The sequence below is a fragment of the Accipiter gentilis genome, chromosome 10 (assembly GCF_929443795.1).
Source record: "Accipiter gentilis chromosome 10, bAccGen1.1, whole genome shotgun sequence".
Lineage (NCBI taxonomy): Eukaryota > Metazoa > Chordata > Aves > Accipitriformes > Accipitridae > Astur > Astur gentilis.
The window spans coordinates 35,588,189-35,603,959 of record NC_064889.1 but is presented as its reverse complement, the minus strand read 5'-3'; the positions used below and the strand labels follow the sequence as shown (position 1 = coordinate 35,603,959).

At 43.7% G+C, this 15,771-nt stretch overlaps 1 protein-coding gene across 2 annotated transcripts; it reads left to right on the top strand.

Annotated features, from left to right (window-relative positions):
• The first annotated feature begins 6,896 nt into the window (after nucleotides 1–6,896).
• Nucleotides 6,897–14,394, top strand: TMEM100 (transmembrane protein 100). Of its 2 annotated transcripts, none has more exons than XM_049811808.1 (3): nucleotides 6,897–7,190; nucleotides 9,992–10,176; nucleotides 13,462–14,394. In XM_049811808.1, the coding sequence occupies exon 3, from the start codon at nucleotides 13,524–13,526 to the stop codon at nucleotides 13,926–13,928; it is 405 nt and encodes a 134-aa protein (XP_049667765.1). In that variant the 5' UTR covers nucleotides 6,897–7,190; nucleotides 9,992–10,176; nucleotides 13,462–13,523; the 3' UTR covers nucleotides 13,929–14,394. The 2 variants fall into 2 exon arrangements, with proteins under 2 accessions (XP_049667765.1, XP_049667766.1); XM_049811809.1 differs by lacking the exon at nucleotides 6,897–7,190 and adding an exon at nucleotides 7,664–7,858.
• Nucleotides 14,395–15,771: the final 1,377 nt, after the last annotated feature.

The following is a 15,771-nucleotide window of genomic DNA, read 5'->3' as shown; positions in this document are numbered from 1 at the left end:
AGCGGTAGTTTCACTTTTGCAGCAATTTTATCAGATTCTTATCTCACTTTTAAATCCCATTCATGCTCTGAAATAGGATTCACACAAGACTGAAAGAGCTTGTGGCTCTTGTTTGTACAGAGATGACTTTCACCCTGTATGAAAAAGGAGTGGTTCCGAGTCAAAAGTTGATGTTTAACATGCAGCAAGGACACATACCCGTGAGAGTATATGATCGCTTAAGGAGCCTTGTTTGTGCAAAAGGACTGAAGTGATCGTAGCTCAATGTTGCCTATTGTTTTACAGTAAATGTTTTGCATTATATGGTTGTCTACATGGCATCAGAGTTGTAAGTTGGCTACAGCTGCCTGGCCACTCCCTCCTCCCCCCAGCACTCTCATGGAAAAAAGAGATTTATCTCACAAGGCTACTCCAGGGACCAAATCTTTCAGAAAAGGCATTACTATGTGACCTTTTTTCTTGGTAAATAAGGAGTGGTGATTACTAAGAAAGCACAAACAGTTCTGAAAGGAGACTTTATTTTCTATTTTCCTGTATGTTTATGTAAGTGTTACTGTTTATCACTTCTATGTCCATGTATTGCCCTTAGCTTAGGGATAGAAGCTAAACTTCGAACAAAAGTCTTTGATATCTGCACTATTAGATAGTGTGGCTGTAGTCTGGGGTGAGTTCAGACACAGCGGGGACTAACTTCCTAGAGCTCTGCCCCAACAGAGAGTGGGATAGCAACTGCTTCAGGGCAGCTGGTTCTGGGAACATGAACCCAAGCTTGAGCACAGCTACCAAAGGCAGCCTAGATACAGCACGATCCAGTCCCACACATGGATCAGGGACCTAAATACTAACTGAATGAAAATAGAGGGTTACTATTCTAGGGCAATGAGGGGGAGTTTCAAAAGTGCCCACAACTTGACCCACATACTTAGTATTTCTTAGGTATTTAGCTGCTGCTGCTTTCAGTGGGAAATGATACCTCAAGGAAACTTGCTGATCTGGGCTATCAATGGGATTAATGCACCTAAATTGTCCACCTGTCTTTTAGAGTGGAAATAATCTGTATTAATTCCACCCTAGCACCTAACGTTTCTGCTACTGAAATCAACGCCGAGTAATCCACTGAATTCTACAGTGTGGAATCAAACCAGTAAATTGGACAACTCCTCCATCAGAAAATCCTATGTGGCCAGAAATTAAAACAGCAGTGAATACTACCTTGATGTTTTCAGGCCCCAGATGATTTTCAGTGTTTGTTTTGGATATGGGTATCCACATGTAAGAGTGCTACCAGCTATATTGTGTTTTCCTACATCTGTCTCTGTGTGGCACTGGTGCACTTTGAGAAATTCTTCAAGATGAACTAAAGATGTAGGATTTTGCTGGATTCAGCTGCTGTGCAGACATTTATATACTATTGTCATTCCATTTTACTCAGTGCATTCCAAAAACTTTGCAAAAGTGCTGAATAGTCCTGACACACCATTTATACAGTATGCACATTCATATTTCTATTATACACAGCCAAACCAATTATAAACTTCTGCTACTGTTGTTTTATTGACTGAATTATGTAAAAGCCTTTCTTACAAATTGTTCCATGACTTTTGCAGCTTTCAAGAAGCAAATTCTTCATCCAGAAAGCTGAAAAGTAACAATAGCATATCCCGCCACAGACACGCATGTGTAAGGCAGTCTATCCGAGTCAAAGGGAAATCTGTTTTTTCAACACTTCTGGAATATGCAGAAAATCTAGCCTGTCTGCTGCACTGAGATCTTTATATATTTTATGTATTTTATATTCCTGCTTAAGTAGATAGGCTGGAAGGGGCACCCAGAGTGACAGTCATCTCTTTTGCAAAGAATTAGCACAAGACATCCACTGTTTGAGCTGTCGGAAGAGGTCTTAAGTGGCCATTAAACACTGGCTTGTAATGGCCGCCTTCATAGAGTTGAATTTAACCCTATGACTATATCTGTATCGAGTATCTAATTTCAGCAGAGCTCCACCCAAATAGAAGTGGATTCAGAAAATAACTGGAGTTCTGCTGTTTTCCTGCCCTCTGATACTAAATATTTTTGATCTTTGTAAAGAGTTTTAATATCCTGGACTCCTGGTATCAGGACCCATCTCTCTCATTTGGCCATGTTTACTTTTGATTTAGCCCTTTCAGCCACAGCTTTTCTGGAAAGTAATGCGCTCCCTGTGCAAATAAACTGGTGATTGTGAGGTGCGACCTATTTATGAGGAAAGAGGGATAATTTTAAAACTTTGCTGTAGGAAAGAAGGGATTGTACTATTATCTGCAAGCCCTAAAATGACTCATTCAAAAGATAAGCAAGGCTATTTGGATCTAGACTTGATTTGGCAAATGGTTGTCACTACCACACCCTCTACTTTCCTAACCTGTTTACATGGATGTAGAAATATTTCTAAACATTTCCTTTAGTGTGTGATGCTAAAGCAGATGATATATATGAAAAGGTCTCTTTCCTGGGAATAGTGAGAACTGGTCTGACTGCAATAATTCTTTCTTTTTTTTCTTACCTACCCTTTAGGTCAGACACTTGACTTACTGTTAATTTCACAGAAGTCATCTATTATGTAGGAGAAAATCTGGGTATTTGAGCTATATGCAGTATTTTAGATAGATCTTATGTATAAATTTAGTCCCAAGGATTGTAGTGGAGTAGGACAAAGAAAGATTTATCAGACCGGGTAAAAGCCAGAAGATTTAAAATTAACATAAAGAAATTAGAAAAATTAGAAATAAACCATAGTTTTTTAACAGTGAAGATAGTAACATTTGAATGAATTGGTGAGACAAATTCTCCATCTCTTGATTGGATGATTTTCTGAAAAATAGACTTCAGATGAGAAGAGAATTTTGGTTTCATAGTACAGATCTTGGACTGAATGCAAAATTGAATGCTTTGTGTTACACAGGATGTCAACTAAGATAATCTGAAGGTTTCTTGTGGCCATAAACCTGTATATCTGTGCATCAATAGCCATTGAACACAACTGGCAAGTGGTGATTTCCCTGTAACGCTTTCTTTCCCTTCTCACCAATTTTCCCAAGCTGTCTAGACCCTATGGAGAAGCTTGTTTTAAAGGAAGTAATTCAACTGATGGCCTGTGTAGGTTAGCTGAAAGCTCATAATTTTCTTTCTACTGCTGGAGAGTCAATTACAACTGGCTGAAATGCTCCACATTCATTAGAGTGACCATTTAAAGATGGAACAGTGTGTGCTCTTTATGCCATATGTACTGGCAGAGCAGGGAAGCAAGATACAAAATGTCTCTTGACGTCATCCACTAGGTGAGCTTGGACGAGTCATTTTTTCAGCTCTTTGTCAGCGTTTCACTTCATGTCTTTGTGCCCTGTAAATTCTCAGGGGTAGCCAGTGCAGGAAAAACAAGAAAAGCCCTCTGCAAAGCCATGGGAAGAGATGATTCCTACCCTGACTTAAATCTCAGCTGCATCTGCTGGATCCTACTGCAGTAGTATAACAAAAAAGCACTGTTATGGTGAAATTACATTGTCTTGTGTGTGTTACCAGGCTTCCTCCTAGCTCAGCCAGAAAGCTGCCATGTTGGCTACAGATTCAGAGTTTCTGTAACCTACTTGTGCAAGATTCAGTATTTGGCTTCTGGTGGTGTGGCGCATCCCTCTGTTAATTAAAAGCACATGTCCACATAAGGAATGTAGCGCTTCAAATGTGAACTTCATGTAATTATGAAAGCAGTAGGAGATAAGAATAATTGTTTTCAGCTCCAGATGTCCTGTATTCTTCAGCACTGCAGGAAGATTAAGTGAAAGTCGAGTAGGGCAATAACAAAGTTCAAATGCACAGCAGGAAACTGATGTTGACCAAACTACTGTAGGACCTAATGGAGTTCAAAGAAAATTCCTTTCCATATTCCTAGTCACCAAAGAGGTTTCTCACTATCGTTACAAACACATCCATTTCATGAGCCTGATTACACACAAAGTGGGTGGTTTGCATAGCTATCAACCAACAGGGCTGAACTCCCTTGTGCTGTAAACTGTTTTAATGAGAGGGGAGCTACAGCATTTTATGTGAAATAATTTGGTTCTCTTTTAACTCGCTTTGTTAAAGACTCCGTTCCCCATCACAAAACACATACACTGCATGACATGGTAAGGACAATTTACAACATATTAAACATGTTGAAAGAGTGCTTTCTAGAAGTTTCAGTAAATGCAATCAACTGGCATGTCATGTCCATGTGTGGGCTTAGGGTTGAAATAAAGGAAAATTCAGTGGAGGATTAGGGAAAAGGCAAGGAAAACTAATTGAATAGGGAGTCTACAATGGTAGTACTTTGCCAGATTAATGAGTCACTGTTTGCCGTGCTGCTAAGGCCCATGAGACTGTTAGAAACTCAAAGGAAGCCGTGAAGTATTGCAAGTGTGTCTTAGTAGGCAGAGCAACGGCATTGCTCAATTTAGGAGTACAACTCCACTCTCTCAATAGGCTGCAGGAGTTCCAGAATCACACAGGCTTTTTGCTTATTGTCCCAGGCGCTGGGGCTGCACCTCCTCCGAAGCAGCTGTGTTAAGGCCACAGGGAGGAGATTTTGTCATTTAGTGCAGGTCCTAAAGGGGAACTATGTAGCATTTAAGCATGGCAGTCCAAAATTGTGAACCTGTAACCCCTCACTGCAGCTGTTGCTCAGTCCTGAAGTTTCCTCAGCTGTTTGCACTGAATTTCTACAGGTGCCAAACGTGCTGTTTCGGGTATGTTTGGTGCTTCTTTCCTTATATCCTTGGAGAGTCATGCTGAGAACACAGCAAGACCTTAAATGGCAGAGGTAGTCAGTCATCCCCTTTTTAAAAAGGGGCCAGAGGGGTGGTGCCCAAGTTGTGTTCGACCCTTATGTGCCTGAGAGCTACAAACCCACCCATCTAGGGGAGAGCCCACTAATCTCGCAGCACTAGAGGGAGATGGCGTTCCCATCACTTTTCATCTCAGCTTTTCTGCTTCACAAAAAGGAGTTACAATTGCACGGGGTCTAGGAGAGAGTGTGACTTTCTAGCCTATTGTTAAGGCATTTATTTGTACAGAAACATAGGAATTCTAAGCCCAGCTTCAATGCTTGTTTATGCGTACTTCAGATTAGTCCATCAAAAACCAGTACTGGGAAGTATTTTATGTAACGCTTTCAGTATTTTATGTAACGCTTTCAGTAATAAAGTTGGCATGGGAAAGTAAGAATGTAGGAGTGGAACTGTTGCTGGTGTAAGCATGGGAGGGAGGTTCTCTATCAACATAGGAGGACCAAATACTACACTGGAAGGACTAGAGAGGAATTGATGTAATAGGAATGTGGTGAAATTTAGGCCGTGCACATATGTGCTAACAGCAAGAATTTCGGATATAAAGTGATAAATGGAACTGTTACTGGAGAAGAGTCCAGATATACTGAACAATCAGAGGATGATTATGAAACGTTAGTATTTCTGGTAGAGACAGGAAAATACTTGCACTTCCATGCAGAATACTGGTAAGGCCAACTCTGAGAAAAATGATGATCAAAAATAAGACTGAGAGAGAGTCCGATTTCTACCTCTTAGGACATTCGAGGGTTAATTGCCAAAAGAAAGACCACCTATTTCTGCAAAAAGCTTATTCATCCATGTATAATTGTCTATGAATCCATGAAGCTAGAAACAATATAGAGGTTCCTATATATCAACAGAATAAGGCTCATAGCCTTCCAGCAGAAGGAATAGGAAACCCAGTTGGTTTGAGGTGGAACTCAGCGAGTTTAATAAAGATATTACCTGGCACGGCTGCCTGTATTAGGAAGGACTGGACTTAATGGCCCAAGAGATCCTCTCTGATGACAGTTCCCCTCAGATCCAGCTTGTTTGTCATTTCTGCTGAAATGCCGATGTATTTGGAGGGAACGCTACCAAATGGGGAAAAAATGCCAGTTTCTTGTATAAAGTCGTGGAGCTCTTCCAGAACCCCCTGGCTGATTTGGCTGGAGGAGATGAACCCTTGGCAGGATCTCCATCACTGGGGAGTTCTTAATGATACACAGGGTGAAATCCTGGCCCCTGTGAAGTTGATGGAAGTTTTGCTATTGCTTTCTGTGAGGCCAGGATTTCACCCTGGAAAGGGAGTCAAAAGTACATGCATGCTTTCAGAGACAGAGTGGCTGATTAAATACATCTGGTGCACTGCTCTTTTATCAATCATTGATAAAAGAGTGCCTTTTAAATATAAACTTTGGGTAAGCTTAACCGCAAAATTCAAACGTGTCCCATTACAAGCCTTAAAAGCAAAATTTGTCTGCTTTTTGTCTGAAAAGAACAGAAATCATGGTTAAACCCCCCACATACCCATACCCATCCACTCCAAACCCCTGTAGTACTTGACGTTCTGCTGAAATGAGTGATTAAAGCATAGAAAAGCCAGTAAAAATATTTCTAGGTGATACATGAAACTTTATCCTCTAAGGATGTCGTCCAAAAGTGCGTTCCTCCTCAGTTGATTCCTGAGCCGTTCAACACCAGCTAGGAGGAGTTCATCTGGATTTCGGCACGGGCCGTGCTTTCGCAGTGCCACCCAGCGCTGCCGCTCCTGACGTCCCAGAAGGGCTCAGGACGGGCAGCGAGCCCCCCGTCCGCGCTCGCTCAAATCACCACGCGTGGGTATCGACGGGGCCGGCCCCCCGCGCGGTGCTGTGCAGGAGGACACCGAGAGGGCTTGGAAAACGCTCGCCCAGGCCCCGCGTTTAACCCGACACGCCTAGGGTGTGATGCAGAGCCTCGCCACGGTGCGTGACGGGGCGAAGCAGGAGACACGCGCGTCCCCGCCGTGCGCCTCTCTGAAACGGGCACGTGAACCGTGCGGCGCCGGCACCGCCGGCCGGGACAAGCGAAACCGCTGTGGGCCGGGCAGGCTCCTTGCTCGCCCTGCCCAGCCTGGCATCCGAAGGACAGCCTTCCTCCCGGCCGCCCTCCCAAACCAGAGCGGGACCTTCCCCGGCGAGTGCCGCCCCGCCCGCGGCAGCTCCCGCCGCTGAATTTGCTCCGGTCCCTTAATTGTTTCGCTCTCACCAAGAACTTTGTTTACAGTCCCTTGTGCGGCGAGCTGCATCCCCCTCTTATGCTTGCTCCGGGCTGGTGTCCGCCGCAGTCCCGTCCGGCAGTCGGGAGGTAAGGCTCGGCTCGGCTCGGCACGGCACGGCACGGCACGGCACGGCACACCATACCATACTATACTATAGCACGGTCTGGCACGGCTCGGCTCAGCCTGGCACGGCTCGACTCGGCACGGCTCGGCTCGGCTCGGCTGGCAGCCGCTGGAGCCGCTCGCCCGGCGCGGCGGTCGCGCCCCCGCCGGCTCTCGGTGCCCGCGGGGGCTCCGGCCCCGCTGCTGCCGCGGGCAGCGCCCGGGGCCCGGCTCGCCGCGCCGGCGGGGCGGGCTGGGCTTGCTCGGGTACTCCAGGCAGCCTCTCCGCTCCGGCCGGAGGGTCCTGAGGCGGTTCCTAGCACCGCTCCCTCCTGCGTGGCACAGGGCTTCTCCCGGGGGATGAAGTATTAGAAGGAAAAGCTTCGGGCTCTCGGCGGTCGGAGCTCCTTCTCGTTACTGGCGGGCTGTGCAGCAGCAAGCGGGCGTAAAGCTTTCCGTGCTTCTTCGCGTCTCTTCTGCCGGGCATAGGTGCTCGGGGACAGGCGTGACACGCGGTGGTTTGCCCTAGGTGTGCGTGGCGTTTTACAGACGCGTTTGCAAGTTTGGCAACGTGCAGATAACGGAGGTTGGTTGTGGAGCGGTGTGGTTGGCTCCCATCCTACCCACCGACTATGCCTGAGAAACGAAAAAGGTGCGAGAGCTTAAATCTGGTAATCATATTGCCCGAAAAACGTGGTGGTGGAAACGTACGGCATCCTGAGGGTCAGGCAGTTGGCATGGGTGTGATGTGTTCTTCTCCTCCCCCTGTAGTTCAGGGCCCGATCCTAGAGTCTTGTAAGTACAAATTCTAGTTATGTATTTCCAGGAGCGTGCACATGGGCAAGAGCTGCGGGATTGTGTTCGGGATTACTATAGTCTGTTGAATTCCAAATGAACTCTGGCTCTCCTCTCGATACGGAAGGACTCCTTACGCTGTTTTCCATAGTCACTTTAATGCAAAACCAAGTGTGAAGCATGAGCATTATGATTTATTGGAATTTTAGATAAGCAAAAAAGGCTGTCTGAAATACATGCAAGACAGAGAGAATCAGGTCAGGAGCCTGAAGGCAGGAATGTGTCCCACTGGTTCTGAGTAAAATGCAAAAAAGGAGAAAGGGTCGTAGTGGCTGAGAAATACCGGCTCTTTGCACTTGCACGGGGATATTCAGTATGTGGGAAGCCTCCTGAGAGAGCACCACATGAAATCATTGAGAGTTAAAATATTGGAAGCTTAATGTATAGATTTCATGTGTTTCTGCTTCTCAGCTTTGTGGTGAGGGAGACAAGGAGGAGGGAAGAAATCCTGTCTAAAAAAAAGTTGCTGTCAGTCAGGTTTTTTGATAGACGTTAATTTAAAAAAATTACCTAAACTATATGGAGTCAAGGACAAATACAAATAAATTGTATGTATTTGACAGAGTAATTAATCTTTTCAAAGAATGATGCTAGCAGAGTGGCTTAGGGGGCACAATTGCACTAGGAAGAGCTTTTCAAACAAATGTAACCGTTCTTGTAATACGAGTGGAAGCTGACTGCAAGATAATTTCAGAGGTCTGCTTTTGTTTTAATGTAATCTAGATAATTTATCTAAAGTGGTGTTTGGGTGGTTTTTTTTTTTTCTGCATTTCCCTCCAAACTTTTCAAAAAGTTAAACTAATTTCTAGGTAGTGTGCACAAGAATATAGTCAAGGAGACAAGGAGACTTCCTTATTATTATCTAACTTCAATAATCGGCTAAATATACTTCAGCTATGTCCCAGGCTTGTTCCAAGGATCATCTGGAGAAGAACAGCAGCAGTTTGTGCCTGTAAATGTTTGTGCTTGTGAAATGATAGCATGGTCTAAATAACTTAAAAAGAGAAAAAGCCCTTAAAGTTTATCATTATATGAACTTATTCTCATGAATTTATTCTCATCCCCACTTGGGACTCCTGCTTCAGTGTCAAAATGATCTTCCATAATCATGCACATGTAGAAAGGGAATGTTGAATAAGATTAGCAACATAAATCTCTGCTGCTTCATAAGTTTTACCCAGCTGCTTGGTGATTTCACAGCTGTTTCTGCAGTTGATAACAATTTCCATCGCTCTGCTTTCTGCAGAGTTGTCACACTGCTCTGCCTGCAGATTCTGCCTTGTCCCTATTTGAGTTATGAATCTTATTTTAAAAAATCCGATAACAGAAATGAATAGTAAATATAATGGATTTATGTTAATACAGTGAGTTTTTGGACTCGGTTTGCCTTTTTTTCTGAGAGACATTTTCAGATTATATTACTTAGGTTTTGTTATAGTAGAATAGATTTAAAAGGGTTTTTTTTAGTGGGAAGCTTGTTGTCACTGTCAGTTTACAGCTAGGAAAACCAAGGCACAGGGAGATGAAGTGATTTGCTCAAAGAAACTGGAGACATAGAGGAGGCAAAACCCCAAGTATTCCGAGTTGTGATTCACATAGGCGAAGTGGGCGATAGAAACGAAGTTAAATGAGATTTTTAACTATAGAAATTTGTGTGCATTACCTTTTTCTACCTAGCTCTTTCTGGGGCACTTGCCTGGGTTGTGACGCTTATCATCGAGACATCGCATCATCAAAGGAAAATGTTACATAGGGCCAGAAATGGGTGACTGCTGCCAAGAAAAGAGGCAGAAACCACTAGGAGAGCCAGAGGGAGAACATCTCCTGCTTCGGTTAGGTTAGGAGCAGGAGTCAGCACACAGCAGCAGCTTTTCCACGCAGGAGTTTTTTTCTTAAGAAGTTGATAAATATCCAACAACTTTTCTTGTAGGAAACTTCCATGCTAGAATATTGTCACCTCCAATTCATCATTCAGCAACATCTGACACTTCAAAGCCTGGAGCGGCTCTTACTGCTGCATGACTCTGCCTTGAACTGACATACGAGGCATCTTAAGCAGTCTTCCTTGGCTTCCTGAGCGAGGGGATTTTTTACGATGGATTTCTCATGGACCTGGTAGGTGTGCATGCTGTTGGATTTCATGGCTTTTCAGTAAATCTCAGCTTATGCTTATTAGTGGGTAAAACATTCCTCTCCCCTTCATCCAGTGTTAGCCACAGATTGCCACAGAAACACATTCTTCCTCCAAGTCAAAGTAGCTCCTTAAGACAGTACTTCTAGTATGATTAGTGAGAGGATGCTGGTGTTGCTGGGTATCTTTGCCTAAATTTCTTGCTCTGAAACTTGAACCAAGTCACCTGTTGGCATAAGTCAGAAGTGACTTTGCTGGCAATGAGGATCTAGTGCCCTATTTTCTAGGGCTGAATACCTTTACTCACACTTCAAATAGGTTCTGTTGTTTATTTAACTTACAGTATTTCAATAGAGGTTTGTTTATTTGTTTTATATGAATGCTTGTCTGCTTACATCCTATTACAGGCAAGAACTGTGCTCCTCAGAAATCAACAGGTATTTTGCCATTGGTTTAATTTTGGTGGTTTAGGAAGTTTTTTTAAAATTCATGTTAGTTTTGACTGTATAAATGTATGTTCTTCATAATCTTTGTACAAGACATCTAAGAGATGTAATGCTCATTGGGGATGTATCTGAAGCAGAGGGACAAGGACTGTAGAGACAGGAGTAAATATACTTTGATTGGATGTTAAAGTTTTTCAGCATAATCGTGTTTACTACGAGCCCAATCCAAAACTTTTTCAAGTTATTCGGAAGTTTGCCTGTTTCTGTGACTGTTAGAAGAGAGTGTATGGACTTTTGAATAGTTAATGTATTTGGAACTAAGAGACCTTTTATATAGAAACCAGTTACATTTTTTTCCTCCCACAAATTTAATAATAAAATGTTGAACAAATTGAATATGTTTAATGGTAAGATCAAAAAAAGGTGACGTTTGGGGACCACATTCTCCCATTGTGCTGAACTTCTGTAACATTTTATGCATAAGTAATGCAGCAACATAATGACACCAGTGTGAGTCTCACTGCCATGTAAGTCATTACAGAAAATGCAGAACTTGGGCTCAGATCCATGTGGGGACAGATCCACGTGGGGACAGATCGATGGCACCCTACAGCAACCTCATGGCTTTCCTGGGCTCTTTCAACTGATATAAAAGGTGCTTAATCATGCGTTATGATTCGAAGTACAAAGCAACAGAACCTAGGAGAACCGAGGATATCTAAGGTGTCAGCACAAATATATTTGCTTTGTCCGATAAGCACTGATCAGATCCCCTTCCTGCCCTTGGAGATACCAAGTACCTTCACCGAAACACACAGAATCATGGAATGCTTGTGGTTGGAAGGGACCTCTGGAGGTATCTGGTCCACCACCCATCCTGCTCGAGCAGGGTCACCTAAAGAAGTTTGCCCAGGACTGGCCAGATGGCTTCTGAATATCTCCAAGGATGGAGACTTCACAGCCTCCCTGGGCAACCTGTTCCAGCGCTCAGTCACCCTCACAGTAAAAAAGTGTTTTCCTGATGTTCAGACAGAACCTCCTATGTTTCAGTTTGTGCCCTTTGCCTCTTGTGCTGTCAGTGTGCGTGCTCAGTGTGTGCTCGGTTGTGTTGTGCTCAGTGTTGTCATTAGGGAGGGAAAGGCTACTCTGTCTTGTAGCTGCTGAGCCCCTTGCAGGATTGACCCCTGAAGGTAGCTGTGTACAGCAAGATACAATATTGAGCTGAGCACTCTTCCTTAGAGAAGTAGAACAAAAGCTTTGTCAAACCAGATCTGAACTTGCCTTCTCTCATTAGGGTTCAAGGAAACTCAAACACAAACTCTCTGACTAGATACAGGGTATAGCCTGTTTGTGCGTGTGTTTAAAAATAGTGAAGTGCTCTTTCTTGCAAAACACGCAGTCGGTTATATGAGGTACCGAGATACAAAACCAAGGGCTCTCCACAATGGATGAATATATCTTAGCAACAAGGGTGGGAGTGGTGGGAAAGGAAAAGGAGAATACAAGTATCTGGCAATTAACTTCCTAGTCACAGATGTGAAGGTGATAAAAGTGATAAAAGCATTACTGCATTGCCAACGCTCTTCCTTGTTCTCTGAGCTGCGTATCATGCTGCTCATAAGAGCAAAAGTTACACAGCCCGTACTGGAGAGTGGTGCAGGAGTCCTGTGAGCTACTTGCAGGAGGAAAACCTAGTGGTTCCCGTGTCCCAGGCTCTGTTGTATGTGGTGGGGTGCACTGAGCGCACAGCCTGGTCCAAGGCAGCACAGCCGTCAGAGGCTCATCGCAGTCTCCGGGGCGGCCCCCACACCACCAGAGTCCCGGTGAGATGGCCGAGGTCTGTCACGGCAGCCTGGAGTGGTGGAAAGCCGCGGGCTCGGCTTGCCCCGATCGGGTGGACTCCAGTTAAGCACTGGGTTCCGTGGAGCCAAAGGCTGTTTTGTCTCATAATGTGGAAGCAATCAAACTGTGCGTGCCGTCTGTAGGAGTGAGAGCGTGTATACAATATGGAGACAGGAGGACAGCAACTTACTGTAACTGAGATGAGTGAATATGACTGTAAATCTCCCTCCCACACAGTAACATGGATGTGGTTCATGGACTTACAAGGGACCCATTACTTTTGCATTAAGCCAATTTAAATGGCAAGCTGACAGTCTGGCATCGATGTTGCTGTAACGGTAGGTTCACCAGCTTTCAGCTGGTGTTTGCTGAGTGCAGGGAACTGTCTTCATCCCCATTCCCCCCACACCCATACCTAGTCGTGACCATTTGGATTTTTTTGCGAAGTAGCACTTGCACCGAGAAAGGGTTCGCTGTTCAGTCCTGGTTTTTGCTGAGCCAGTTCTTGCCTAGGTTATTGTGATGTGCATTGGAGCAAATCTGTGTAATGTGTGTGTATAGGTGTATATATGAAGAAAGTGTGAGAAAGTGTGTGAGCAAGAGTAGAATTTTTAACCAAAACAGCCCATGAACTTCACCCCCTCATCAAAAGATGTAATGCCATTGAAATCTAAATTACATCCAGAAATACTGACTTTAGGATGTAACTTAAACTGGGATTTGGCCCACAACACTTTAAGGTTGGTGTCTGTCTTAGTCTGTGACACTGTTCTTTCTAGCTCTTAGGCACCTGCTGATGACTACCATAAGATTTGATTCAGATCCTCCACAATCGGCAGTGTTACAAATAAGCTTGTGCGCAAATCCTTGTGGGGTCAGAGTGTCTGCTTGTTTGCAATCCTGAGGGGGATACTTCTGTGTCACCCATTTGTCACATAACGGTAATGCTTCTTAGTTGAACTCATGCTCTTCTCTCCACAGTGCAATGCGTGCTCAGCAGAGCCTGCAGTAGCCTAAGAATTGACGAAGTCAAGACAATCAAGATGACAAACGAACCTATTAAAGAGATCCTGGGTGCTCCAAAGCATCCTGATTCTGTCACCACGGAGAAGAGTAATAACAATGACTGTGTGATAACCACCATCCCTCTTGTCAGTGAATGCCAGCTGACTGCAGCAACAGGGGGAGCAGAACTCTCCTGTTATCGCTGTACCATTCCCTTCGGTGTGGTTATCCTCATAGCCGGCATTGTGGTTACTGCTGTGGCGTACAGCTTCAATTCCCATGGATCAATCATCTCAGTGTTTGGATTAGTCCTCTTGTCATCAGGACTCCTTTTGCTGGCTTCTAGTGCAGTGTGCTGGAAAATCAGGCAGCAAAACAAGAAAGCAAAGAGGCGGGAGAGCCAGACAGCGCTTGTGGCAAATCAACGAACCTTGTTTGGTTAAAGACAACCAAGAGAATGCTGGACAGAAGACAGAACCTTTGTAAGTCAACTTGACTATTTATCAATACGAGAGAATGCAGGTTTTAATTTAACTTTGGAAATGAACTGAAATGAAAATGGAATGGATTGAGAAATACGCTTTAAAACTCTGCAAGTGCTCTTAATATTTTTCTTACTGCAGACTTGGTAGTGATTCTTTCCAAGACGGAGGAAAAAACAGGTTTCCTTCACAGAAAAGTGTCATCATAACTGCAATCATCATAACTGCATTCTCCAACATGCTGATTGTGTTGGAAAGCGAACTTGTGAGAACTAAGAAAATAATTTGAACTGACTTGAAATGCCAGAGATCTCCTTAAAATACACACTGTGACATTTGACCAAGGGAGAAGTCATAGCATTTGAAGTGACTACAATCTTACGGCCAGATTGTCTGTGACTTAAATTGTAGCTGAAAAGAAAAAAAAAAAAAAGCAGTAACAACCAAACACACTGCAGATTGTTCAATAAGCTGATTCGTATATTTTATGTAACTTTCCCCTCCCAATATCTGTGGTACTTTCCCCCTTTTTTAAACCAACTAATATTAATTTTGTTTTACTATTGAATAGAAATAGGTAGAAATGTGTAATTATATTGTCTAACCTAAATAACGAGGTATGACTATATCTTAAAACATGAGACTTTTTTTGTAAATTAATGTGGTCAGGTTTAGCACTTTTGATTATTTTGCTATAAAATTAAAAAGTAAATGTCATTAAAATAATATTCAGTGCTGCTAGACCTTTAGAAAATCTTTTTTTATTGCTATCAGGATAGCTTGTATCTTCAAATTTGACTGCTTTATGATTCTATTTTTGTAGAACAACATCTGTGACAATAACTGTGAACATATGTACTGCTGATCTCTTCCAAAAATCTCTGTAGACTATGGATTTTGATTTGACAGCCCGCCCCTCTTGTAGCTTGATTAACAGGTCAGTTATTGAAAAATCGTAACAGTCAGTTCTGCAGACACTGGCGTAGCCAGTTTTAGACACAACTATTAATAATTACTTGTGGAAGCAAAGTCATCTGTGTGGTAAATGTTTGTTGAATGAACCTTCACGAAAAGCGGGTGCCAGGTGTCCCCTGTGTGTGTCTGAGACGTTTGATTCTGTAACTCTTGTGTTCTAGAGGTATTCCAGCTTTTCTCAGGTAATGAATAATTGAGGGGCTGGTCCCAAATTGAAATTGAAGCAAACCAGAACATTATTTCTTTATCTATGTCTTGAAGGACAAGTGGTGCTGAGCCAAGTCACAGACTTCCACCCCAGCATGTATGAGGGTGTCAGAAGGCAGAGAGGCTGCATGGAGTCCTCTTTCTTTTTTTTTTTTTCCCTCTCTTTCTCCTTCTTTTTTTTTTTTTTTTATCTTCCCTTACTTTTCCAGACTCAGAAGAGCTGGATGCGATTTTTGCTTCCCACTGCTACAGCGAGCGAGGCCTGTGCTAGCGGGCCTCCTCTTTGCCCTCCAGAACCTCTGGCATCCACAACGGCTGCGGCGATGCCGCTGCAGAGCACACCTGCTGACAGGTGCCGCAGGAGATAGCCTTCTGCAGGTCATCCCGGAGCCGTACGCTTCTCTTGCTGAAATCACCCAGGCATTCTGGCTTAGGTGCCGCCTTTTCCTCTGCCCTCCATGGTTTAAGCTTGTTACATCCATAACTTATCCCCGGATTTGCAAAGTGCACTTTGTGTTTTAAATAGAGCTAGCTATATGTTTGGGAGGGGATGTTTGGAGTCAGTATTTGCGTTGCCACACTCCGTGGTTACCAGACGCTATAATAAAATCACTTGCATCAG